The sequence below is a fragment of the Dermacentor andersoni genome, chromosome 6, assembly GCF_023375885.2.
Source record: "Dermacentor andersoni chromosome 6, qqDerAnde1_hic_scaffold, whole genome shotgun sequence".
Classification (NCBI taxonomy): Eukaryota; Metazoa; Arthropoda; class Arachnida; order Ixodida; family Ixodidae; genus Dermacentor; species Dermacentor andersoni.
This window is the reverse complement of record NC_092819.1, coordinates 65,991,913-66,017,477: the sequence shown is the minus strand read 5'-3', so window position 1 is coordinate 66,017,477 and position 25,565 is coordinate 65,991,913. Positions and strand designations below refer to the sequence as shown.

The window sequence follows — 25,565 nt, the reverse complement described above, 5'->3', positions numbered from 1 at the left end:
GGCTATAACAATTAAACCTGGCTAGTGGATGTCTGCACAAAAAAAAAAAAAGAATGTAAAGTCCAGGGAACAAATTAAAACATGCGAGCTGCTTTGCCACACCTGCCTTTGTGCCCACCTGGCACGCCTTCATTGTCCCTCTCCCCTCTCTCTTTCACCCCTCCCACACAGGCATCGGGGTAGTAGGGAGATGGGAGAGGATGTAACAAAGGCTGATGTAACAAAGGCATGTTGCAGCACGAAGTCGAGTGTGGTGAAACAACTTGCATTATGCTTTTCCTGGGGATTTTGTGTTTTCCTATTGGTGCACATACCCAGGAGCCAGATTTAATTGTCATAACAGACAACACAGTATGGGAGCACTGTTTTAAGCAGTTTATTTTATCAGAACACATGCAAAAGTTGATGGTGCTTCGGCTGTTCACTGTTATATCCGATACATTGTTAAAATGGGTATCATACACGGCCTCACGAGAACTAAGGATGAAAAATTTTTACGTCATACATTTTAAGCAAGGTTTATTGTATCAAGGTTCAAATATACTAATGAATCTTTTCCCTGCTATGCAAAATTTTTGAGGCAACATTTTCTATGTTTTTACATATAGCAAGTTAACAGTGATATGAAACCAGCAACAGATAAGACAGACTCAGTGGCAGTGTACTACAGGAGGGCACACCATTAAACTGGGCAGCAAGCCATGCAATGCTGAGGTGATGTTAATAGGAAACTTGACAATGGCCAAGGAGGAGAGAGCACAGCAAACTGGGTGAAACAAAGACACTGAGAGTACTGCGTCCCTCTACAGATAACAAGGGACCCTCCAACTCCGTCTAAGATAGCTGTGGAATGTGTCTGGCAATAACATCACGGCATGAATATCTTTTCAACAATACGTTCCTAAATTCACTTCACATGAATGGGGTGTTACTGGCAATCACATGGCCAGTAACTCCCGCGATCAGGACTGGATTGGCCTTCAACACCCTCACATCTGCGAACGGTTCATCAGGGCCAGTAACACTTTAGAAGCCATGAGTGTCAGTACCATGGCAGATTTTGTGCGCCCAAGGCTCTGGGATGCAACCACTGGGTTTACAAAAGAATGCAAGAAAGTATACAAAAGAAAGCAAAAGGGGTAGAAAAGAACACAAGAAGGGTGTGGTGCTCTGAGTGTGCAAAATCTAGAACTTCCTAATGGCCAGCTTAGAGGTGTGTGGAGGCAGCATCGAGTACTTCTGCAGAAAACCTCAGAAAGTCACCCAAATTTTTTTCATTCATGGTAAACAACAACATTATTATTATTTTTATTGCTAAATAAAACCTCGTTGATACTGTCTCATTTCATATGATTTCTCAGCACCAACATGCGCGATTGAGAACACAAAAAAAGTGACCAATAAATAATGCAGTTATGCTTCCTTTTACTGGTTCCTCTATTGCTCAGAAAACATGACCTTGCAGCAATGACATGCAGTACATTGCCAAACTGCAATCACGTGATACATTTTTCAACCGCTCTATCACATGTGAACAAGAAAAGATGTGACTGTGACGCACGCCCAATCTAAAGCAGTAGGTGCCTGCCACTGCAGCTTCTCTGCAGTACATGCCCCCCTAGAATGTCACGTGAGAGCATTCCAAGCAAGCATTCCTCTTCCAGTACCAGCAGATCTCCTGGAGGGTCATCGCACGTCACATTCAAAGCTATCGCTGCCAACTCTATCGCGATAAGCATCTTCATCTATCTGTTTTACAGCATGTTTCGACTAGTGCCATTGGAAGTGTACTGCATGCTTTTAATAGTCGATAACCTAAATGCAACGCCTTTTCCTCCTGCACGCGACACGAAATGTGAGTCATGTTTTGCTCTGACGGCATCATATTCCGGCGTTGCCTACCAGCTCGATTTCGTTTCAGTTTCCCATCGCTGTGTTCAAACACTAAAAATAGAAAACTGACGGAGCACTTCTGGCTGCATAGGCCCTAACAGCTTAGCACATGTCAGCATCGTGCTGCAACAGTTTTCGATGAGTGGGCAAGTCAATACTTCCCGACAAAATGCCCTGCTCGAAGAAGCTCCTGACATACAATGAATTCGAGGAGTGCAAACATAAGCTTGCTGTTGCTGAAGCCGCAAAAACGACAATGCATATTTCAAGCTTTTCAGGCCCCAGAAATTCGACCCAGGTTGCCGTCTCTTGCTGCAACAATTCGTGCAACGTTTCACATTACATAGATGTCAACTACAGTGGAATTTCCATAACATTTTGGCGATTTCAGGGCGTACAATATCCTAGTTGGCAAACTGTTTTATCACAATGTTTCTTTCCAGACACATATAAACGAGGTTCTACTGTAGTTTTCTATTTAACAATTATACGGAAGACATTACACATTGCCAGGAGCTTGTAGCATACTATCACACTCTACACATTCTGGAGCATAAAGTTATCACTTAAGCTCAGCCTTAGTAGTGTCCTCTAACCGTCAGTCATTATCCAGACAGCAGGTCTAATTGACAAACTAAGATTAGGCAGGTCACTTGTTTCACCCAGCCTACCCTGCACCCCCATGGCCAACATTCAACCTTACAAGGGAGGTGACGCTCACTGTACTGCAGTGACCGGTTGCCCGCCTGGCAGCCCTCCAGGTTGGGAAGCTTCTCCGGAGAGAGGATGGCCTCGGCAATGGCGGCATAGAAGGAGCGTGCCACCCCGGAACCTTCTCCAGGCTCGTCCTTGAAGGTAACCTTGACCCTATTCATGGCCAGTGGAGGGGTGCCCCCCATGCTACGACGGCTGTAGGCACTGTACTGGTTGTTCAGCTCCTTGAACGTCTGTTGCAGCAGGCTGTTGCGCTCACGCTCTATCTGCATAGGTGGCCAGGATGGAACAGACAGCAGCTGTAGTGGTAGCGCTGCACTTTTACCTCCTTTACAACAGTTCCTTGCACTCACTATCATCCACCTTGAGTCAGACATTGTTACAATCAAGTCGCATTTGACACAAGATTACTTTTGCTAGATCTGATAATTATTACAGGCATACATGGTCACACTAAGAAAAAAAAATTTTAAGTTTGCTTTAGGACTTCAGTCAACCAAGGGAACAGGCTGGCTTCAGGAAGGGATACTCTACAATGGATCACATTCATGTCATTAATCAGGTTACCGATAAATCCGCAGAGTACAATAAGTCTCTCTATATGGCTTTCATAGGTTTTGAAAAAGCATTTCATTCAAATACCAGCAGTCATAGAGGCCTTGCGTAATCAAGGAGTACAGACCGCTTACGTAAATACCCTAGAACATATCTACAGAGATTCCACAGCCGCTTTAATTCTACACAAGAAAAGCAGGAAGATACCTATAAAGAAAGGGGTCCAACAAGGAGACACAATCTCTCCAATTCTATTCACTGCATGTTTGGAAGAAGTATTCAAGCTATTTAACTGGGAAGGTTCAGGAGTAAGGATCGACGGTGAATACCTAAGTAACCTTCGGTTTGCCGATGACATTGTTCTATCCAGCAACACTATGGACAAGTTACAACAAATGATTGAGGACCTTAACAGGGAGAGTCTAAGAGTGGGGAGTGATTAATATGCAGAAGACAAAGATAATGATAAATAACTGGACAAGGGAACATGAGTTAAAGATAACAAGACAGCATCTAGAGTATGTGAAGTATGCTTACTTAGGTCAACTAATCACAGGGAACCCTGACCATGAGAAGGAAATTCACAGAAGAATAAAAATGGGTTGGATTGCATACGGCAGACATCGTGAGCTCCTGACTAGGAGTTTACCGTTATCATTGAAAAGGAAAGTATACAATAAGTGCATTTTACCGGTGCTGACATATGGGGCAGAGACTTTGAGCCTGACAAAGAAGCTTGAGAACAAGTTAAGGACCGCGCAATGAGTGATGGAACGAAGAACGCTAAGCACAAGTTTAAGAGACAGAAAGAGAGCAGCTTGGATCAGAGAGCAAACGGGTAAAGACAATATTCTAATCAGGGTGTCTACCAAATTTACAATTCCAAATTCTCTGAGTTTTCCAGGTTTTCCCTGAGTGGCTTTGCGAAATTCCCTGAGTGACACAGAACCTTGTTTTATGTCAAGGTGGGCTGACACCATGTCGCCTGATGCTGTCACTCTCTAGATAAGCATGTAAAAAAATAAAAAAGGATTTAATCCAGTTTTTATGATAAGAAATAGTGCTTATTTTATTCAATGAAGAAACAGAAAGGAGAGGGGGGGGGGCTAGTGAAATACTCGGCAAATAAAATACCTTAAAAAAATGGTAAAACCTATTGCTAATCGAGTCGAACATTCTCAAATATGAATAAAAAGGAGGTGCATACAGAAGCAAATATTTTCGAATATGAGCTATTTCTATAAATTGATTACAAGCTCATTGGTATGACATCCAAGCTTTGTCACAGGTGAGATTCTCTCTCAACAGCTGTTAAATCCCCCAAAACTGCCCAGACATACTCTCAGGCCACGCACTACACCTCAGTGTTGCATTTCACTGCTCAAAAGAGTTTATGTTGTTTTGGATGAGGGACACCTGCATCTCAGCTTCAGCCCATACCTTTTTTTTTTTTAAATCAAGCTCTTTTACAGAAGCAGCGGCACGCTTCGTTTCCCGTTCATTTCTCAATGCGTAGCTCCTTTCTGTTCTCGTCCTCCTTCCGACGCACGTTCGCTTCACGAACCATTTGAACCATCCTCTTGGTCAGTTGTACAGTCAACATATGGTTTTAAGTACTCACTAGGGGCCGCGAAAACAAAAAAAATCGGGCAGTTCGACAAAATGAATGCATGTCTTTTACTGCCCTTAAAGGCTCAAATCGCCACAAGCACATCTGAAAAAAAGCTCTGAATGCCTGCCCGTACACTTATTAGGCATATCGGTGCTCGTACTGTGACAGGAGATGGCGAACATAAGCGTGTATAATTAAGGAATACATACTGCGTCCCATGACAATTGCCCCTTCCCACCTTTGTTATGCTTCACCGCAATACTTTTGCACACGCTTCACTATGTAACATTACTGTACTAAGGTGAAGATAACTTTCTGAAACCTGCCTTATGCAACGCGTTGTGCTCTCCGAGCTTCGAAGCTAATAGCGAGGATCACAAAGGTGGAGTCACATTGCTGACAGTGGCGAATTCTTTCAATGAAAAACGCGGCACCAAATGGCAAGAAGCTTAACAGCGAACGTCGAAGCAGCTGGGCCTAGCGCAGCCAAGGTGGTGGCTACGGCTACAAGCGGATCTGCTTAAGAGAGCACCGTTCGAGGCGGCGGGGTAATCAAAATGGTGGCGGTGGTGGCTTTGTTTGATTAATGCCATTTCGGAGATGCGGTCACGGCAAGAAGACCGAAAAATCGAATGGCAAAGGGTACATGCGTCCAAAATTTTAGGCGTTCTTATACATTGACTCTATGGGGTACGTGGTGGTGCCGCGAAGCTGTCTGAATTATCGGGTGTCCGGAAAGCCGGCCGTTGACTGTACGCTGGCAACTCTTCCAGCCGATTGCATGGCGTCAAAATAGATTCGTTACGACACCTCTTTGTTACTCGAGCCAGCATTACCGCAACTTTCATTCTCTTTCAATAAAATCACAGCCAATTTTCCCTGATAGAAGCACAAATTCCCTGATTTCACCCTGAGTATTTCCAGACTATTCAAAATACCTGAGTATTCCTGGTTTTTCCAGTTGGTAGACACCCTTGTCTAATAGAAATTAGGAGAAAAAAAATGGTGCTGGGCAGGTCATGTAATGCGCAGATTAAATAACCGTTGGACCATTAGGGTGACAGAATGGGTACCAAGAGAAGGGAAGTGCAGTAGAGGACAGCAGAAGACTAGGTGGTGCGACGAAATTAGGAAATTTGCGGGTGCTAGTTGGAATCGGTTGGCGCAGGACAGGGGTAATTGGAGATCGCAGGGAGAGGCCTTTGTCCTGCAGTAGACATAAAATAGGCTGCTGCTGATGATGATGATGCAATATCTCTGCTTGTTATACCGAGGGAAGATTTATTTGGACAAAGGCCTCTCTAGGCAATCTCACATTAGCTCTGTCCTGCATCAGCAAACTGACCTATGCCTTAAAAATTTTCTTATCTCACCACACCATCTCGTCCTCTGCCACCTTCCAACAGCATTTCGTTGGCAGCCATTCTGTAATTGTAAGCATTACACAACCTGCCCAATGCCACATATTTATCTCAAATGATTATCATCTCTGTGCCTTTGTTAATTCATCAATACCGCCCTTTTCCCATTTATGTTAGGTCATGGCACACCTATGTTAGGTCATGCATGCCTATTTAGCAATCGACAGCTAGATAACTAGGGTTGCTAATTTCATTTGGTCAGTAACAAAACCCATAGAAATAACTTGACTTTGATACACTGATAACTTACAACATAAAAGCAAAGGCTTTGATCCCTTTGAACTCTGATCCCTTTTACCCAATGTATTACATGCACTTCATTTTAACGGTGAGGGTGGCCTAAAGGCAAATTGCTTTTGCTAACATGTTCAATCACATGCACGCTGCCTGGTTTGATCCTGCTTTCATCTTGCACATGTCACAGGCATAATTAGCAGGTTAAACTTGCTGTGAGCCTGTCATTGACACCTTTAAGAAAAACTGGGGCATGTTCAGTAAACAAGAATTAAAAGTTTACCTTTTCTGCAAAGAAATTGGTGGAAGGCTATTACATTATGATCCCTCTATAGATCCACTGTGTGATACAAACTGATAGAAGGGTCTTATTCTGATTAGGTGTGTGTGAATATTTCAAATGTAAAATATAAATTGAATAGCTCTGTTTCAGATCAAAGTATTCAATCTCAGATTATGACATTCACTATATCAAAATATTCGGTTATCTACAAACATATCTGGCACGCTTCGGTTACTGGGGCCCATGTGTTGTGGAAAAAAACCACTGCCTAAGATACACTTACAATATTGATTGCACCCATTGCAAGTTAGAAAAATTGCCAGTTTCAGTTGTTTTTGCATGCCACACAAAACAGACTTGGAATAGAAATAGGCAAATGGAAAAAATGAAATCCGTTTTTTCTCTTTCATTCTATCACCCCCCCCCCCCTACTCGTTAAAGGAAAATACTCTAAATTCAATGCAAGTCAACTTTATTTCTCCAGCAGAAACACTGAAAAGCTACCAAAGATAAAAGCTCCTCTTGGCTACTTCAATATTCATATTTGAGGCCCATATTTTTTGAATATGTTTTACCATGTTCAATTATAAATTTTGTTACAGTCAACTTGTGTTAGTTCCACCCTGAAGGGATCGATGAAATTGATCGAATTATCTGGCGGGTAAAATTAAACAAGGTGTACCAAAACCACCAAAACACATCACTGATTCATTTGGCAGCATATGCCCGAGTCTAACAACCCTCTGAATCAAATGCGTGCCCACTTTCTGTGTCCGAAGTAGAAAAATAATGTAGAAATAACATTAAGGCTGCTAAACAAAGTAGAAGTCAAACATGCATCCATCTTTTAGCAAGAAACATGGGCAAGGTTTTAAAATGTGTTGCACAATGGGAATCACGTTTCCTAAAGTCAGCCTCGCTGCAGCACACGTGTTTTGCGGAAAAGCAAGCGGACGCCAAGAAGGCGGTTTTTAGTTTTGTATCTAATTGCACCACACAGGCTATTTCAAGCCCAGTTTTCTTTAAATAATAATAAAAAGAAAGAAAAATAAAGAAGGCAAGAAGTAGAATTGCGTAAATACCGTAATCAGACTTTGTGAGCCATAATTATTGCTTAGAAACCTTCCTAAGGCTGGCCAAAGATAGCTGTTTTTGACAGGAAATGACACGTATTAAGCACATTCACTGTCTCCTAAACTCCGCCGAGACAGGCACTGCCACAAAGGGATCGCTACTGGGGTCACCACATAGGTCAGGCACGTTCGTGTAGACTGCTCAAGTTTGAATTACCTGGCGAACGCCAAATTTAGAACCGAAATAACGAAAGTGTGGGCACATAGATATGCATGAGCTCCAGCTGGGACCTTGGGTCGGGATTGAATTAACTGAAAAATCAAATTACCGGAAGTCTGCTGCGTTCGAATGTCAACATCACCAATTCTAACCCACAAAATTTAGCCAAATATCATGCAATCCAGTTCAAAGATTGTTTTCTAGAAAAAGATGGCCAATTAGAATTGATGATGATTGATATGATGCACTACACCTGGAAATTTAACGAGAGAGAGAGAGAGATGGATGGGTAGTGCACCTTGGAGAGGGTGAGGTCTCTCTGCTGGGAGTTGCGCAGCTTCTCCATGTCTCGACGGAATCGCACCTCCTTGACTGGGAAGCCACCCAGCTCACTGATGACCGAGCCCGGCTCGGCACCCACATCGTCCACAAAGACACGCCCAAACAGCTCCAGCGTCAGCTGCCACCGGCTCAGCAACACCTCGTGGGACACGAGTTGGCCCAAGGCACCAGAGCTGCCACCACCACTGCTCACTGATGGTGCGCCACTACGGCTGAAACAGTTTCACACGACCATGAGCACAGATGCAACATAGACATTTAGCCTGATCCATACAGCAGTGAACAATATGATATTGCGGTTTTCTGTGCAAAATTTATTACCCACAATTCTAACCATCAGTAGCTGTTTCATCGATACTGTCAAATAGGATGCGTCTCATTTTTGTACACACTTTGGTCACTTACATCCGCCAGACAGGCAAATTTATTGTCACTTTGAGCGAGTACACTTCACCAATAGTGTCATTTGCAGGCTGTTGCAAAGAAAGGTTTAGCGACACTTGCTGTAGAATGCACTTGCCTATGAGTGCGATCATCGAACTCACTTTGTTGTATTGACGTGCATAGCCTGCCCCCATTCCATGTTACTTCTCCTCAGCCTGATGCCTTAAATTTTGCTCCTTACTCGGTGTCGAAACAGCACACATTTAGATTATGTAAAGTATCATAAAGCTGCCCAATATGTGCTAATATCAAGGGCATTGCTGTATGGCCTATCACAGCATGTTGATGGTTAGAGGCCTTGTCGACGTGGGGACGCTTGACTCTTGTGTTCCTTCACATTCTATCTTCCCCGCAAGACTCTTAAGTCCCCCGATTTTCGGCTTCCATGCAAGCCAAAAGAAGAAAGCTCATGCAAATCCATGCACTACCTAATTGCTGTTTGAATCACCATTTCACTCTGGTAGCGATTGCAGCAAACTCTAAGCTTTGGCAGGGATTCCTATTCAATAAGGTGAAATCGCAGTGATGACCCAGAAAAGCGTTGCACAGCAAGAGCTCAGGAATTTCAGCTATAAGCATTACACGAAGCAGTGCAGCGGACACAAGCACCATTAGATCCTTTGCGGCCAGTCAGCTGCTGGCAAATGCAACAAACTCTGCAGTGAGAATGCTCACCTTGCAGAAGACATGCTGCCCATCCCACTGCTCGAGTTTGACTGTGCAGGACCAAGGCTGGCAGATGACGCTGCTGCTGATGTTCCTTCCGGCCTTGCTAGAGAGGGCAACGTATTGCTTGAGGTAACTGTCACTTCAGCAGCAGGACTAGGTGCACCAGAATAGGATGTGGGAACGTGGCTTTCTGAAGACTGTGACTGGAAATTAAAAAAGGGAGAATGTAAGCAGACATATTAATGATTAACACTAACACTTTCCTGCCCGTGAGAAAAGCAGCAGTTCTTGGGTAGTCCATATGATACTAAAGTGTATTGTATCAAACTGAAATAGAGAAAACTTTCTTTCTGATGGTACTATTCCCAGAAAACACGTTTATTAAATATAATTATATCAGAACAAAAATTTTGTAGAAAAAAATCATCATCATCATCAGCCTGGTTATGCCCACTGCAGGGCAAAGGCCTCTCCCATACTTCTCCAACTACCCCGGTCATGTACTAATTGTGGCCATGTTGTCCCTGCAAACTTCTTAATCTCATCCGCCCACCTAACTTTCTGCCGCCCTCTACTACGCTTTCCTTCCCTTGGAATCCATTCTGTAACTCTTAATGACCATCGGTTATCTTCCCTCCTCATTACGTGTCCTGCCCATGCCCATTTCTTTTTCTTGATTTCAACTAAGATATCATTAACTCGCGTTTGTTCCCTCACCCAATCTGCTCTTTTCTTATCCCTTAACGTTACACCTATCATTCTTCTTTCCATAGCTCGTTGCGTCGTCCTCAATTTAAGTAGAACCCTTTTCGTAAGCCTCCAGGTTTCTGCCCCGTACGCGAGTACTGGTAAGACACAGCTGTTATAAACTTTTCTCTTGAGGGATAATGGCAACCTGCTGTTCATGATCTGAGAATGCCTGCCCAGGAGTTAAAAGTTAAAAAAAATAAGTTATATCAAAATGCCATTGTTGCTTTACACAGAAAAACCTTTAAAAAATCTCAGAATATACATTTTCAATGCAAAGGACTTGTGCAATATTCCAGCAAATATCCATCTCTCTATGTACAAGTAAAACATTTCTTGAGATATAAAAGAAAATGTCGACCCTAGTGACTAGCCCTAGCGCAATGCCAATATCAACTCCAGACTGTCTTTTCATGCAAAACTAGACTCACTGGGTGTCCACCGGCAAATGATCCCAACTGTAGGTTGTTAACACCCTGCAGATAAGAACTGTGACCTTTAGAACACACAAGATATCTTTATATCAGCGCAGAGCAGCTTTGCAGTGGTTCAGCAAGGAAAGCGAAACTCCCTTCAGAAAGCTGACCAACCGTAGTTGTCTTCCGTATCAGTGCTGCTTTTAGAGTTCAAAATTTGCATGCAGATGCATTAGAATTGGTGAACCGCACATGCACGGTGCATGATGCCAACTCCATCGACGCCAACAGAAAAGGAAATGGCACCTTTATTCCAAGAATCACAATTTGAAAAGAGTTCTTTTCGCTCATCTTCGTTTAAGGGGGAGGCATAGCTTTCTTTGGGAAATATTCTTGGGAAATCCCTTTCAGATATCATTTCCCTTCTGCAAAATTTTGCGTGACTCTGCACCAAATGCGTCCCCGACAAGTGTTTATGGCACTGTACAATGACAGAAGACAGCAGTGGGCAGTGGATCGCTGCTTGGGTGGTTGACAACAAAAGTCTCTGCTGGCAGGAGCTTTGCATGGCACGCTGTTGCGGGAAGCTTGCCGCTAATGTATTTGTTCCTTAAAAAAAAGTGCATTATCACAAACACTGCAAGCAGCAAGAACTAGTTGTGGGTAGTGGACTGTCACATGTATGCATCGGCGCAGAAAATTACGCTGTATTTACACCATGTAGACAAAATCTGCCCAAAAATTTGTCTGTTGCAGCTGATAGTATGTAATAGCTGGGTCCATTAGAAGTGGAATTTGTTGCTTTGATAACACAGTCAATCCTGGATGTATCAAACTTGGATATATCAAATTATTGCCTATATCGAACAGCTGCAACAACCCCTTGGAAATCTCATGTAAAAGTATAGCACTGCTCTAGGTGTATATCAAACACCCGTTCACAGATACATTTCATATATTAAATGCTGCGCAGTGCTGCGCCCCTGCAAGTGCGCTTCTCCTAATGGAACCGCGAATCGCATTTCATGTAACGGCAAATATTCGTGGCATCAAAATGGTATTGTTTGTGCAGATGCTGTCAAACAAGACATCGAATCTGAAGGGCAGGAGTAAAAATGAGCAAGGTGCGCCTCTCAAGGTATGGATGCCTCATACAGCAAGGGTCTTATTTGCACTCGAGCAATAATGACGGATTTGTGGAACTTAAGCTTAAGCTTAACTGCAAAACTGCTGTGAAACGTGGTGAAGCATTCTGAAAGCATAAAAACAGGGACTCTGTTGCAAGTCACCTGGCAGATCACTGCAGAAATTGTGGCTGCACACCATATCTTCAAAAATGCACACTCCTGGGATGCTACCCAGAGTAACATGCACATGAAATACATGAAGCTTTCCTAATACATGAACGTGATGATTCATGTGTAAGCATGCCCTTTGTATCCCCACACTACAGCAAAATGCACTACTTATCAGATGTATGATAAACTGCAGTGGCATGTCACTTATAACCTTTTGTAACTTTCTGCACTTAGAGATTCCTGTATATTATAACTGAATATGCAATGAAAAATGATTGTCAGCCAGCACTCTGTATGTCATCTCTGCTGTCGTCCTGTGATTTGCACTGTTTTTACTTCCTTCGTCACCACTAGATGCTCGCTCATTTATTGCTCACAGAGGGGTGTGATTGCATCTGTTCACAGGTGGGCAATGAAGAGTGGTTGTCAGTCAGTGCTGTGTATGTTATCTCTCCTTTCGTCCTGTCCTTCGTGCTGTTTTTATCCCCTCTGTCACCACTAGATGCTCACTAACTTATTGCTCACAAGGGTGTGATTACATCTGTTCCCAGGTGGGCGCAGGTATATACAAACAATGCCACCATTTACAAACAACACTGCCATGCCTGCATTTCTTTTCCTGAGAATCACGAAAAAAGTTTTCCCTCTCTGGCAATGTGACAAAGGATTACTGAAAGTTTCTGACTCATTTATTTTTTCTCACGGGTATACAATCATAAGAGTTTTTTAGCATGCGTGCTGCTTGCTCTGCTGCATGTGAGTAGAGAGGCGATTTCTCCGATGCTGACTACTGCCCAAGTGTCGAATCAGAATATATCTAGTACAGTGTATCTACCTTTTATTCTTGTTATAGTATTTACTCGCATACTAGGCACACTCACATAATAGGCTTACTCCCAGTTTGGTAGCGAAAAATTACATATTTTATTTCGCGCATAATAGGCACACCCAAAACTTGGCACTGTGATCAGTACCGTATTTGCATGATTGCAAGTTGCCGCCCTCCTTCCCCTCCATCTCAGATGAAAAAAACAAAACAAAACATGCATGCATATTTCACAACCCACGTTTATTAACATATCTGAACTGACTGCTAGTCCTCGCTAGTGTTGCTGCCATCGCAGCTGCTGTGGACCCACAGCACGTACAGCATTGCGAAAACCAGTTCTTTCGTTAACAACCGATACAACCCATCCCCCCCCCCCCCACCGAAGCCGGCGAAGCACGACGACCTAAGGCGGCCATTGAAATAAAAAAGAGAAGGAAAAAAACAATGCATCGAGTGAAAAATAGTTCTTTCATCAACTATCGATACCGCCCCCCCCCCGCCAAACCGCCACGCAGATGTACGCTTTTCGCTACCTTGGCTGAGGCAGCTCGGAAAGCTGGGCAACTCTCGGAGGCTGGGCGACTCGACACAAGCGACAGTGCCATAGCCATCAATGCTCCACACAGGCAAAGAAAAAGCGGCAAATCTCGCCATGTTGCAAGCAGCGTGCGGTTCGTGTGGTCTCGCGTTCCGCAATGGGGAAGCACGGGAGCTACACGGCTGCATTCAAGCTGAAAGCTGTGCAATATGCACTCGAGCATGGGAACCATGCTGCAAGCAGACATTTTAGTGTCGGAGAAACCAGCATTCGCTACTGGCGAGGTCAGCAGGAAAAACTTCAGGCCACCAATAAGTCACGACAGGCCTCCCGCGGTGCAAAGTCCGGAAAGTATCCGCAAGTGGAGAAGCAACTCGTTCAGCACATATGGGACCTTTGACAGGACGGTTGTGCCGTGTCCCTCGACATAGTGCAGACAGAGGCGCGCACAGAATTGCCCGAGCGCAGGGCATAGAAGAGAAAAATTTTAAGGCAAGCTCCGGATGGACAATGCACTTCATGCGACGCCATGGACTCACCCTGAGAAGGCGCACAACGTGCCAGGGCTTGCCCTCAGCGTACAAGGACAAGGTACTGGAGTTTCACCATATTGTTATGCAGCTCCGGCAGCAAAAAACTTCATTTTGTCCCAAATTAAGAATATAGATCAGACACCCCTCTGTTTCGACATGCTGAGAAACATGACTGTAGAGGAGAAAGGTGCACGAAGTGGGCATATTAGAACATCTGGCGCGGAAAAAGAAAGATGTACTGTGACGTTGGCAGTGACTGCGGGTGGGCACAAACTGCTGCCTTATGTTATTTTTAAGAGGAAGACGCTCCAAAAGGGAAATTTCCCTTGAGACATCTACGTCATGGTCCAGGAGAAAGGTTGGATGTCTGTGGAGTTGATGGTGGACTGAATCAAGACCGCTGCCGGCCGAGCGGCCTGTTGCATCCGGCCATGCTCGTGTTGCGACAGTTTTCGCGGGCACCTTGTAGAAGGTGTACGAGAAAAGTTGATAGAGCTGCACACGGATATTGCCATGATTTCGAGAGGCCTCACTTCGGTACTGCAGCCTTTGGACGTGTCCTTAAGTAAGCCTATTAAGGACAACGTTTGAAGGATGTACACTAACTGTACACTAACTGCAAAGGCTCGAGTCAGATCTGCATGTGAAGGCTCTGGAGCACATGGCACATCATCATCCTGAGACGCTATTTCACGGTGGGAGAACTTGCTAAATTATTTCTTCTTTGTTCAGTTTGGCACACGACAACATCGCACTTTTGACGTCTGCAAAGCCTTCAAATGTATTGGCGACAAAAATCGGCACACCGCAGCCTAGCAGGTCATCAATGATGTCCGCATTTGAGCTCGTTGTGGTAGGCGGCAGCTGAGGTTCTACAGTTGCTGAGTCGGGCTCATTCGGTGCTGCGAGGGCACCGTTGGTGCCAAGTTCACAAGAAAGGCTTCTTAGAGCTAGCAGAGCGCTGTCTGGAACGCAACCTAACAAACAAGCACAAAATGTCGATACACTGCCTGAAAGGCAAGCTCAACAAACAGAATGGCGGGAGCAGGCTGTGCGTGGGGTTGCCGAAATAGCTAGAATAGAGTGTGATGGTCGCAATGTTGATGCGACCTATAATTTAGGCAAGGCCTCCAACCAAGGTGAGGCCTAAGAGATTATCATCTAGTGTGTAATCTCTGAGGCCATACTTGATGTCTCGTCGAGGTAGCCAGAGGAGATAATGGCGGCAGAGGCAGCGTACACTACAGCCATGGACGCAGTCTGGATAACCGAATGTAGGGCTGGTGGCTGTCCGAAATATTGTTCGGATTTACACATTAAATCGCGAAGCTGTCCGAATTAACCAGCATGTCCGGATCATCGGTGTCCGATTTATCGGTTGGCGACTGTATATATGTTTATATGGGAAGATAACGCTGCGAGTAGCATGCTTTGTTTCCATACAGATGATGTGCGTTACTCTGGTGTCACATCGTAGCCATCGTCGCTGCACAGCCCGTCTTGCACGGCACTACGCTTTTCTTCTAATGCTTACATTCAACTAACAACGAGAGGGGCCCTTCATCGCAGGGAAATCGTGCCACCAGTGACAGTGGTGACAACACTGAAGAGGGCATCACATCGAGCCTTACTCATAGTCACTCGCCATCACCCCTTGCAGGAGCAGTGATACACATCACACACACTGGCACCATGGACTGACTTCGGCAGCTTACGCTGCAGATGAGCGTAGCCCGCCCCACCTCATGACACTCTGGTCCCCCCTCGGAAGCCAGATGAGATCGGCCACACGGCGGTGGATGCCGTAGCTGTCTGCAACTCGGTGCATGCACAGGCCGTTTCCTTTCTGCTCCACCTCCCATTTCTGCCTCATGCTTTTCCTGTAGCCTCCTCCTCCACTTTCCTTCTCATGTGCTCTTCTTTCATCTACCACTGCACTCCGCGTTCATCTTTTGCCTGTGCCCGTTCACTCGGTTACAAGGTACATTGCCGCCGAGGCATGCCGACACTCAACGCAGGAACAGGCACTTAAGAGCTGTGCTCTAAAAATTGCAGCAAATCTGTTTCGTAATAGGTCACTCTGAAGGCAGCAAATCTGTATCGTAATAGGTCACTCTGAAGATCTTGAATTTGTGGTAAAAGATTCGACACTGGGGTGTCGCACTTGGCAAGAAAAATTTATTCTCAAAGGCTTGAACGCCTGCCAGTACAATTAGGCGTCTCGGTGCTCGTAGTGTAACAGGAGACACCGTGTGCACACGTGTACAATCAGGAACACATCTTATGTCTCGTGACAATGACCCCTTTGCACTCTTGGTTCGCTTCACCACAGTACAATGCGTATGCTTGACCGCGTATCACAGCTGCATTGCGGCGAAGCTGACTTTGAGACACCGGCGTTGCATTTTGGTGCTTGTGCTCGGACAGGAGGCAGTGATTTCGCACATGTATAATTAAGGAACACATTTTATGTCCCATGACCATGGCTCCTTTTCACTCTCAATATGCTTCACCGCAATACACTGCGTATGCTTGGCCGCGCAGCACCTCAGTACTACGGCGAAGCTGACTTTTGAGAACTGGCATTATGCACAGTCAACGACCGATTTTCTGGACGGCCAATTTTTCGGACATGCCCGATAATTCAGACCCCTTCGCAGCACGGCCACGTACCCCATCGAGTCAATGTAAGGAACGTCTGAAATTTCTGACGCAAATACCCTTCGCCGTCCGATTTTCTGGACCTTTTGCCATGACCGCAAGTCCGACACGGCATTGATCGAAGCCACCACCGCTGCCATTTTATCTCTCCGCCTCGAATAGGCAGTCTCGCCCACAGATCCGCTGATAGCCGTAGCCACCACCGCGGCAATGATAGGCCTAGCTACTTCGACGTTCGCTGCCAAGCTTCTTGCTGTTCAGTGCCGTGGTTTTCATTAAAACAATTTGCCGCTGTTAGCAATGGCGCTGACTCCGCCTTTGTATTCCTCACCAATGGCTTCGATTCGGAAAGCGCGACGCGTTGCTTAATGCCGGTTCCCAAAAGTCAGCTTCGCCTCATTACAGAAATGTTACGTGGCGAAGCATACCAAGAGCGGGAAGGAGCAATTGTCACGGTATGTATTACTCAATTATACACGCATGCACTCGCCGTCTCCTGTCACAGTACGAGCACCGATATGCCTAATACGTGAACTGGTAGGTCTTTAGAGCTATTTCGCACGTGCCTGTGGCTATTTGAGCCCTTGGAGGCAGTAAAGGGCATGCACGTTGTTTTCAGACTGCCCAATTTTTTCAAACATTTTCACGGCCCCTAGAGAGTCCGAAAACTTGGATGTTGACTGCAGACCTTTGTCGTGTCTTTTGTGCTTCGATTCCATCGTCCATTAAATAAAAAACATGGCACACAAAAGCAGGAAGCTTGAGAGCGAATGTCGAAACAGCTAGGCCTAACAACAGCACAAAACTACTACAACTGCCAGTGAATCTGCTTGCGGGAGTGCTTTAAGGCTGCAAGATCATCTAAATGGTGGCAGTGGTGGCTTCAATTAATGTTGTTTCAGACCTGCAGTCACAGTAAAATGTCAGAAAAGTAGAACGATGAAGGGTTTCAAAATCCTAAATTTCAGTTGTCCTTATACATTGGCTCTATGGAGCGTGTGGTGGTGCTGTAAAGATGCCCAAATTATCAGGCATGCCCACTATACTGCACACTATAAATGCACTATACTGTGCACTAAAATGCACTATACAGTTGTTAACTGTATAGTGCATTTTCTGCTGTTTTCCAAGGCTTACTTCAGAGGCCTTAAAGATATGCTCTGTTAAAGATAAATATATTTCTCATCACATACCGTATTTACACGATTGTAAGTCCACTCGAATGTAAGTCGAACCCCGCATATCGCGTGACAGGAAAAAAAAAAAGAGAGCATACCCGAGGGCGCATTCGATAACGAAAATTTATTAGTAGCTGACATGGTCACTGGACTACTCGTCTTCACTAGTGCTGCCATCGTCATCGTTGCTGCGGTCCCACAGCGCGTCGTCGTCCAGCGAAATTTCACATTTGGCATAGATAGATAGATTGATAGATAAACTTTATTAAAATAATAATAAAGAAAACATCTAATGGTCGGGGCCCTTAGTCCAGGGCTCCGCTGGCTCTTGCCATCTTCTCAGCTCTCTTTATCAGCTTGAGCTGGTCGTCGAGGGCCGAGCTGGACAGCAGTGCCTCCCATTGCTCCCTCGTGGTGTTCGTGTCTGGGTGTTCTATGTTGTGTAGTGTGCACTCCCACGTAATGTGGTATAGGGTTGATGTGGCCCCACACCATGGGCATTCGTCCCTGTAGGCTGTGGGGTGTATCCTATGTAATATGTGTAAGTTCGTGTAAGTGCCTGTCTGGAGCCTACGCGCGGCAGCGGCATGTTCTGTGTTTAGATTTCGATGGGGTGGTGGATATCGCAAGCGACGCCCTCTGTAGTAGTTCACGATGGCTGAATACTCGAGGTCGACAGGGTCCAGGTCTTCTGCAGCCGGCGTGTTGAATGCTCGGTTATATACGAATCCTCGAGCTGCTCTGTCGGCCTGCAGGTTGCCCATGATGCCAGTGTGGCCCGGTATCCAGATGATGGTTTGGGTGGTGAAGTCCTCAGGGTCCTCCTTGAGTATTCCGGCTAGGACTTGTGCAGCAGGTCTTCCAATTCTTCCCTGTAGGAAGTTGCGGCAGGCCTGCTGGGAATCCGTGAGGATCGTCAGTGGTTGGTTTGCGTGTAGGCCCTCGCGGATGGCTAATGCGATGGCCAAACGACCACACCAGGACATCTTGTGGAACAGCAGCCCATGCAGAATGCACCCAACCACATGCAGCCGTCAGGAAGGCTCTTTTGACAGGTCCGGTTGGCATAATTTCGCAGTCTTCTACCGCCAGCCACTCGTACTCACGGCGGAGAAGGGCCTTAAAATTAAGGCAAAGGTCCGGGCTTGTTTCATGACCATGTCGCACTTCACTGGCAGGGACCGGTCACGCACTTCAGCAACGTACGCCGCAAGCTTAGCCTACAGCTCCGGAAAGCGTCCAGACTTTGGCACGTGGGAAATTTCTCACTTGCCATCACAGGTGAAAATTTCACTTCGCTGCAGTCGCCACTCTCCCACCATCCGTTCAGAAACATCGAACTTGCGGCCCGCTGCGCAGTGATTTGTTTCTTTGGCGTAAAGGATGGCAGCCCTCTTGAAAGCTGCTGTGAACGAGTGCCGAACGATTAGTGGGCCTGGAGCACTTATGACGACTGGGAAAGCATAGAAGTAGCACCGAGCCAGCAGTCAAGTAGAACGCGTCAAACCAATGCCAATGCCTTTCTACAGAGAAAGAGAAACGCGCGAGCGGTGTCTGCTCTTCCATGAACTACCGATATGACCCACACGCACCACCATTCGAGGGTGCCGCCGCAAATGGGAACAGCGGCACTTCCATCAACTATCGGCACCCCCCCCCCCCATGAATGTTGCATGCACTGTAAAACTCTAAAAAATGTTGAAAAACCCTTCCGAAAGCGAACAAACACGCGGGATAGCGAAAAGATACGGGTAGGGCCATAGAGCAAACATAAAATTGTAACTACGTTGTAGCTCCCGTTGGTCTCGCTTTTTTGTCGGGGCCATGTTTTGGTTTCGATTGTGAGTCGACCCCCCAACTTCAGACTTTTATATTCAATAAAAGTGGTCGACTTACAATCGTGTAAATACGGTATTATATCATATTTTTTACTATATTTCATCAAATTTATATTTCATACTATAATTCTTCGAAAAATGATGGAACGACCCTATCTCTGCTTCGCAGGGCCTACCAAGCAGAGAAAATGCTAGAACCCTACATCTAGGATGTTACCTTATGGTTGGCAATACTGGTGTACATGTACCGCAAAAAAAGTTATCTTTGTCATTGTGCATTGATGTTGGCAATTCTTGTTTTACACCTAACCAAGTACATTTGCACAAATTATTTTGCCTCTAAAATAAAAAGCAGCACATGAAAGGATTAATGTTCAGTTAACAAACATATGAGTAATCCAAGTTAACAGGAAGAAATGACACAGATTTTGGTACAATAGCTATGAACCTACAACTATACAAATTTGAAAATTTCTAATAAATAATACAGATTGAATAGTCTTTACTGTACCATTCGTATTTGATTCAGGAATTAATATCTGAAATTGTTGAAACATCACATCTGTTCAAACACTATACGGGTTTACAGCTGTTTCAGTCTACAGGGAGAAGAAACGGTGCAAGTGAAGATCATTCCAAATGATGCTGTGGGAAAGTCCAAACATTTAGTCAGTGACTGCATATCAATGAAAAGAGTTGTAAGAAAGTTTCCACTGCATCCTGTGTTTGTACACCCGAAAGTAAAGTTCTCAGTTCGTTGCAATACATGACAACAATCCTACACCAGGGTTTGGCAACCTTTTGGAGCAGCAGGCCAAGTAGTCAAAAATCAGTCATAGAAAGACATGGCTTGCAAGCCAAAAAAGGGAAGAGAAAGAAACATCTCAGGAGCCAACTTGCTAGGCCACATGTTTTTCGTAAGTGGAACTGGCAGAAACTTTTTTATAATGGGTGGCAGGATGCATTATGTTGGGTTGCTTGCCATATCTAGCCTGCTGCCCACTGGTAGCTCAACACAGCTGCACACAACCTTCGCATAAAGATAAGAAAAATGAAAAACTGAGGCTCCTCACCGACTGTCCCTGGCTCCGGTGTGAGCCAGCAAGAACAATGACGCTAGATTTTCCTTGAGTGGAGGGCAATGATGAGGGTCCACCCAGCCCCGATGAAGTTGGAATGGAAGCAGCGCCTTCCTGGGCTGGTGCAGAGCTTGTCGATGCAGTCGTGACAGGAGGTGCGCCCTTGCGCGCCGACGATGGTGCAGCCACAATGATAGGTGCTCGGGTGACCTCGGCCACGCGTCCCGTGCTTGTGAGCAGGCTGCACCCCGAGGCCCTCGAGAGGCCCAGCCGAGGGGGTAAGAGGGGCGAGGGCCCTCCTTCGCCTCCACTAGAGGCCTGCGGTATACGAGGTGCCCCAAACAGCTCCTGGCGTGTCGCCGTGGGCGTCAGCAGCTGAGGTCGATCAGCTAGTGGCAAAGCCTACGTGTGGACAATGGAAGAAAAGGATGCAGCGAGACATGATACCATCAAGATAGACCTGCCTTCTAGTCACAGTTCATTCAGATGAATACACCATCTCTCTCTTTTTAATATAAGAGAGTACAAAAGATTGACAGGCACTGCACGAAGGCAATAACAGCAGGAAAAGTTATCCTACAAGGTTGGTTACTGCATTTGGCATGAATATTATCTTCAGGTACACCTAGGGGCAACATTCACTTTGCCACAGAGTCATACATATATTAAAATTCACATACAAATGCATTTCAAATTGCTGCAAAGCCACACAAGGCTTCAGCAGACAGCAACTGTGGAGGCATTGCAGACCACAATTAGAAGTCATTTCATTGTCAGCGGGAAGTGTAGGCAACACTGATTTGGCACCTCAGACAGGGCCTGTAGGAAGAGTCAGATTACACACTATGATGATTACACACAATGAAAAGGATGAAGTATATAATGGTATCTTCGGCTGAACCACTCTGGCACTGTGGCAGTGCAGTGGAAATTAATTCAAACACCACCCAAGTTCCCAGTTCTACATTTTAAAGCCACCAAATGTGAGTTTGTGACTGTAGCGCCTTGTGTGAGAAATGTGCTGAATTCAAAGCTCAGCAGACAGTTTATTACAGAGGCCAGTTGTCACTTGCTGTATTACACTTGCTGTTATTTGCAGCAGTGTGTACAAGGTAAAGCGTTTTATTGATGACAAATGTTTGGAATGCGAATTGACAAATGATTTCGCCTTGCGAATGATTCTTGGGGTACTGGTACGAGGCTGCAAACTCTGCTGTCAGCACCATGGATATACAATGGAACCCCGGTTATACGTCCCCCCGGTTTTGCGACGACCCGGGTTCTACGACAGATTAGTGCAGTCCCGGCAAAGTCCCCATAGAAGCAATGCATTAAAAACCCCGGTTATCCGACACAATTTTACGCCTGACCCGCATTAAAAAATTAAATTAAATTATGAGGTTTTACGTGCCAAAACCACTTTCTGATTATGAGGCACGCCGTAGTGGAGGACTCTGAAAATTTTGACCACCTGGGGTTCTTAAATGTGCACCTAAATCTAAGTACACGGGCGTTTTCGCATTTCGCCCCCATCGAAATGCGGCCACCGTGGCCGGGATTCGATCCCGCGACCTCATGCTCAGCAGCCCAACACCATAGCCACTGAGCAACCACGGCGGGTGCCTGACCGGCGTTATGCGACAACTCTCACGAAGCGCGGGATGGAACGGCAGACGAAAGAAATGTGCTGCGGGTCTCTTTCCTCGCTCTGTCTCTCCGCATGCGGTTAGAGCCTTTTCTTCTCCACAATCACTTTCTCCCTCTCTTCTCGGTGGCGTCACCTCTCATCGCATTGGGGAAGCATTTCCAGTTTCCCAGCAGCAGATCGCCGACAAGGTAGAGCGGAGAGGCCCAGGTTTATCGCACGTGTTCTTCGTCGTAATCCTAGCGACCAGCGTTCAGCAGAGGTTTTAAGTTGTGTGGAGCAACGTGATGCACGATGTCCTGAAAGCAGACAGTTCTGTCGCTCGGCGATAAGCTGAATATTATCGAGGAAGCAGAAAAGCGGCATGGAGCCACGAAAGCCAGCATTGCCCGGGACCTTAAGATACCCGAATCTTCGCTTAAGACGATCCTGGCAAACAAAGCGGTGATACTGCAGAATGCCAACAAGTTCGGGCTCAAACAGAAAGCGGCAAAAGAAGGACAGCATGAGAAGTTAGAAGAAGTTTTCGTCAAGTGGCTGCATCAAGCACGGAGCTCTGCGATCAACGTTGACGGCGCCATTCTAAAAGAAAAGGCGGACCTTGTGGCATTGCGTATGGACATCGACGACTTTCACGCATCGAACCGGTGGCTGGATCGCTTTAAAAAACAAAACAGAATTGCGTGCAGCCGCTCCTGCGGAGAAAGCACTTCCGTGGGCATTTCGATGGTGAATGAGCGGATGGAGTCGCTGCTGGAGATGATTGCTGCATACAAGCCCTGCGACGTTTTCAACGCCGATGAGAGCAGTATTTTTTTTACCATATGTAGTCTGAGCAAACCCTTGCGTTTAAGGGTGACAGCTGTCATGGTGGCAAGGAGTAGTAAAGAGCGTGTGATGGCACTATTCTATGCTAACGAGGACAGTTCCGAGAGGCTGCCCGTGCTCGTTGGAAAGTCTGCAAAGCCACAGTGCTTTAAGAACTTGAAGACGCTGCCGTGCAGCTACAACTTCAACAAAAAGGTGTGGATGATGTCTTCGCTCTTCAGCAGTTTTTTGCAGCAGCTGGATAACAAAATGGGTGCTAAGACGAGGAAAATATTGATTTTCGTGGACAATGCACCATGCCACTCACCCGATACATCCAGCCTGAGGATCACAAAGTTTTTTTTTCCCCCGCCCAACTGCACAAGCCGGCTGCAGCCGCTGGATGCCGGCATCATTAAGTACGTCAAGCAAGGGTACGGGAAGCGGTTAGTACAGTGTCGACTGGCGGCTATGGAGTGCAGTGAGTCGGAAAAAAATATCACCATGCTCAACGCCATGCATTTTATAGCCAGTTCATGAAATGCAGTGTTGCAAAGCACAATCGTTAACTCGTTCAACACTGTGGCTTTAACCGAGAGTCTGCCTCCTCTGCTGGGGACGCAACAACCTCGATGCCACTCAAGGCCGATACAGGCTTCGCCACCGACGATTTCTAGGGTTTAAACCTCACCATGACCTTCGTCGAGTACGTGGAGGCCGACGACAACGTTGCGGTTTGCGGCGAGGAGTCGCTGGATGATGCCATCGAGGAGGCTTTGCCTAGTGCCGACACCGCTGCGACATCGGACGAGAAAAACAACGATGCCATAGATGCCGTGCCTGTACCTACCACGTTCGCTGAGGTGCTACGGCACATAAACGGCATCTGGAACTTCACCTGTTCACGCAATGCCGCAGAGGACCTCCTTTTGGACGTTGCCCAACTCGAGGGAGAGCTCTTGGTTCACGGATCAAACAAAGTCCAAAAGAAACTAACCGACTTTTTTGAATGTTTGCAACGGCTGGCGGGAATCGTGGCAATGGGCATTGGGGTGCCGTAAAGGTTTGTTTGAACAAAGCATGATTGGTACCTGTACTGCAGCATTCATTCTTATCGCATTTACTTTTTTGGTAATTTGAGTTTCCAAGCCTTGCAGAGTTTGTTAGTAGTTTACATTGAAGTTTCTCGTAAATTCGTCATGCGAAATACGTAGTATTTTTATGGGCATAATTTATGTTCCGATTTTCCGACGCCCGCATTTTGCGACACTATTTCGCGGTCCCGAGAAAGTAGTATAATCGGGGTTCCACTGTACTATGACTTAGCGTTAAGTTTCTTTAAATGTCATAAATTTTATTTTCTTGGTGAATGAGTTTTTCGGACTGTTTAATATTTCAGACTATTTTTCGGTCCCCGTGAGGTCCGGACAATCGTTTGCTGACTGTATCACCCTGCTATTGCATGTTTCGCAATGACAAAGCTGTTGCAGACAACAGTCTATGCCAACTGAATAACTGTGCTGAAACAGAAAGTGCTATCAAACTCAGTGGACAGAGTGCAGTACCATATGGACAGGAGCGCTGCACTGTAGCTTTCCCTTCCTAGACACAGAAAGCTGCCCACGAGTGCAATGGTGCTGTTCTCTCTATGCTATAACCAAGACTGCCTTCGCCACACTACCTTTCAAGTAGCTTAAGGTGCAACAATAGTTTTGGAGAATCAGGCCACCGTACCTGGGCCAGTGGTGTGCTGAAAGGGTCGGGAGCCTGACATCCCAGGCAGAGGGTCGAGTCAGAACGCTGAAAGAAGGGGTGTCGACGACCACGGTTGCTGCCCGCAGCTGCCGTGTTTGCCGAGGCACCCTCTGCTGCACCGCTGGAGGCACCTGCTGTGGTTTCCTCTTCACAGCAGCTGTCCATGTCAACCTGCATGGCTGAGCTGCCTCCACCTGCCTCTTCCTCAGGATCTTCATTTTCATTGTAGTCCTGGATGGATAGAACAGTCGGATTGCTTGAATGTTACGCTCCTTCCCCTTCCACACAATGGACAAATCCTACTTGTCATACAAGCTGTACCAATACCAGGAACATCAGTGATTAATTGAGTGACTGGTTCGGTTTTATGTCCCAAATGCTTCACTGATTATGAGACATGATCAGGGTTAACTATATCCACACTGAGTTAACATGCATTTTTTGCAAACATTGCATAGCAATGCAGCCACTGTGGCCAGCCAGAAACGGTTTGCTCAGCAGCAGCAGCAGCAGTATTCTCAAGCTTTCACTTGTGGGGGTTCCACTTTGCGTGCGGCTAGGTCTGAAGGCGAGCTCCGGATCTAGCCCCATGCAGTCGCTTTGTGTTATTCCCCAACCTGTAGTGCGAGAATCGTGGCTACGTCAGGTTTGAACGAATAAGGCAACCAGCGGCGTCAACTGCAATAGCGTTTATTGCTACCGGCAATAAAGAACACTGGCAGAGGGACATCCTCTCTGTAATAGTAATAAATAGGCTGGCCTCGTTGCCTGAGATAGTCAG

At 46.0% G+C, this 25,565-nt stretch overlaps 1 protein-coding gene across 11 annotated transcripts in view; it reads right to left on the bottom strand.

Annotated features, from left to right (window-relative positions):
• The window catches only part of hyd (E3 ubiquitin-protein ligase hyd), a 173,635-nt gene that overhangs the window by 16,689 nt on the left and 131,381 nt on the right, over positions 1-25,565 (bottom strand). For 7 of the 11 annotated variants that reach the window (XM_050171479.3, XM_050171482.3, XM_050171481.3 and 4 more), the window contains 5 exons: positions 24,764-25,015; positions 20,572-20,979; positions 9,467-9,663; positions 8,304-8,559; positions 2,597-2,873 (listed from right to left, as the gene is read on the bottom strand). In XM_050171479.3, coding sequence (XP_050027436.1) covers positions 2,597-2,873; positions 8,304-8,559; positions 9,467-9,663; positions 20,572-20,979; positions 24,764-25,015 — 1,390 coding nt within the window. The remainder of the gene's footprint in view (positions 1-2,596; positions 2,874-8,303; positions 8,560-9,466; positions 9,664-20,571; positions 20,980-24,763; positions 25,016-25,565) is intronic. The other 4 variants (XM_050171480.3, XM_050171484.3, XM_050171488.3 and 1 more) reach the window with 1 other exon arrangement.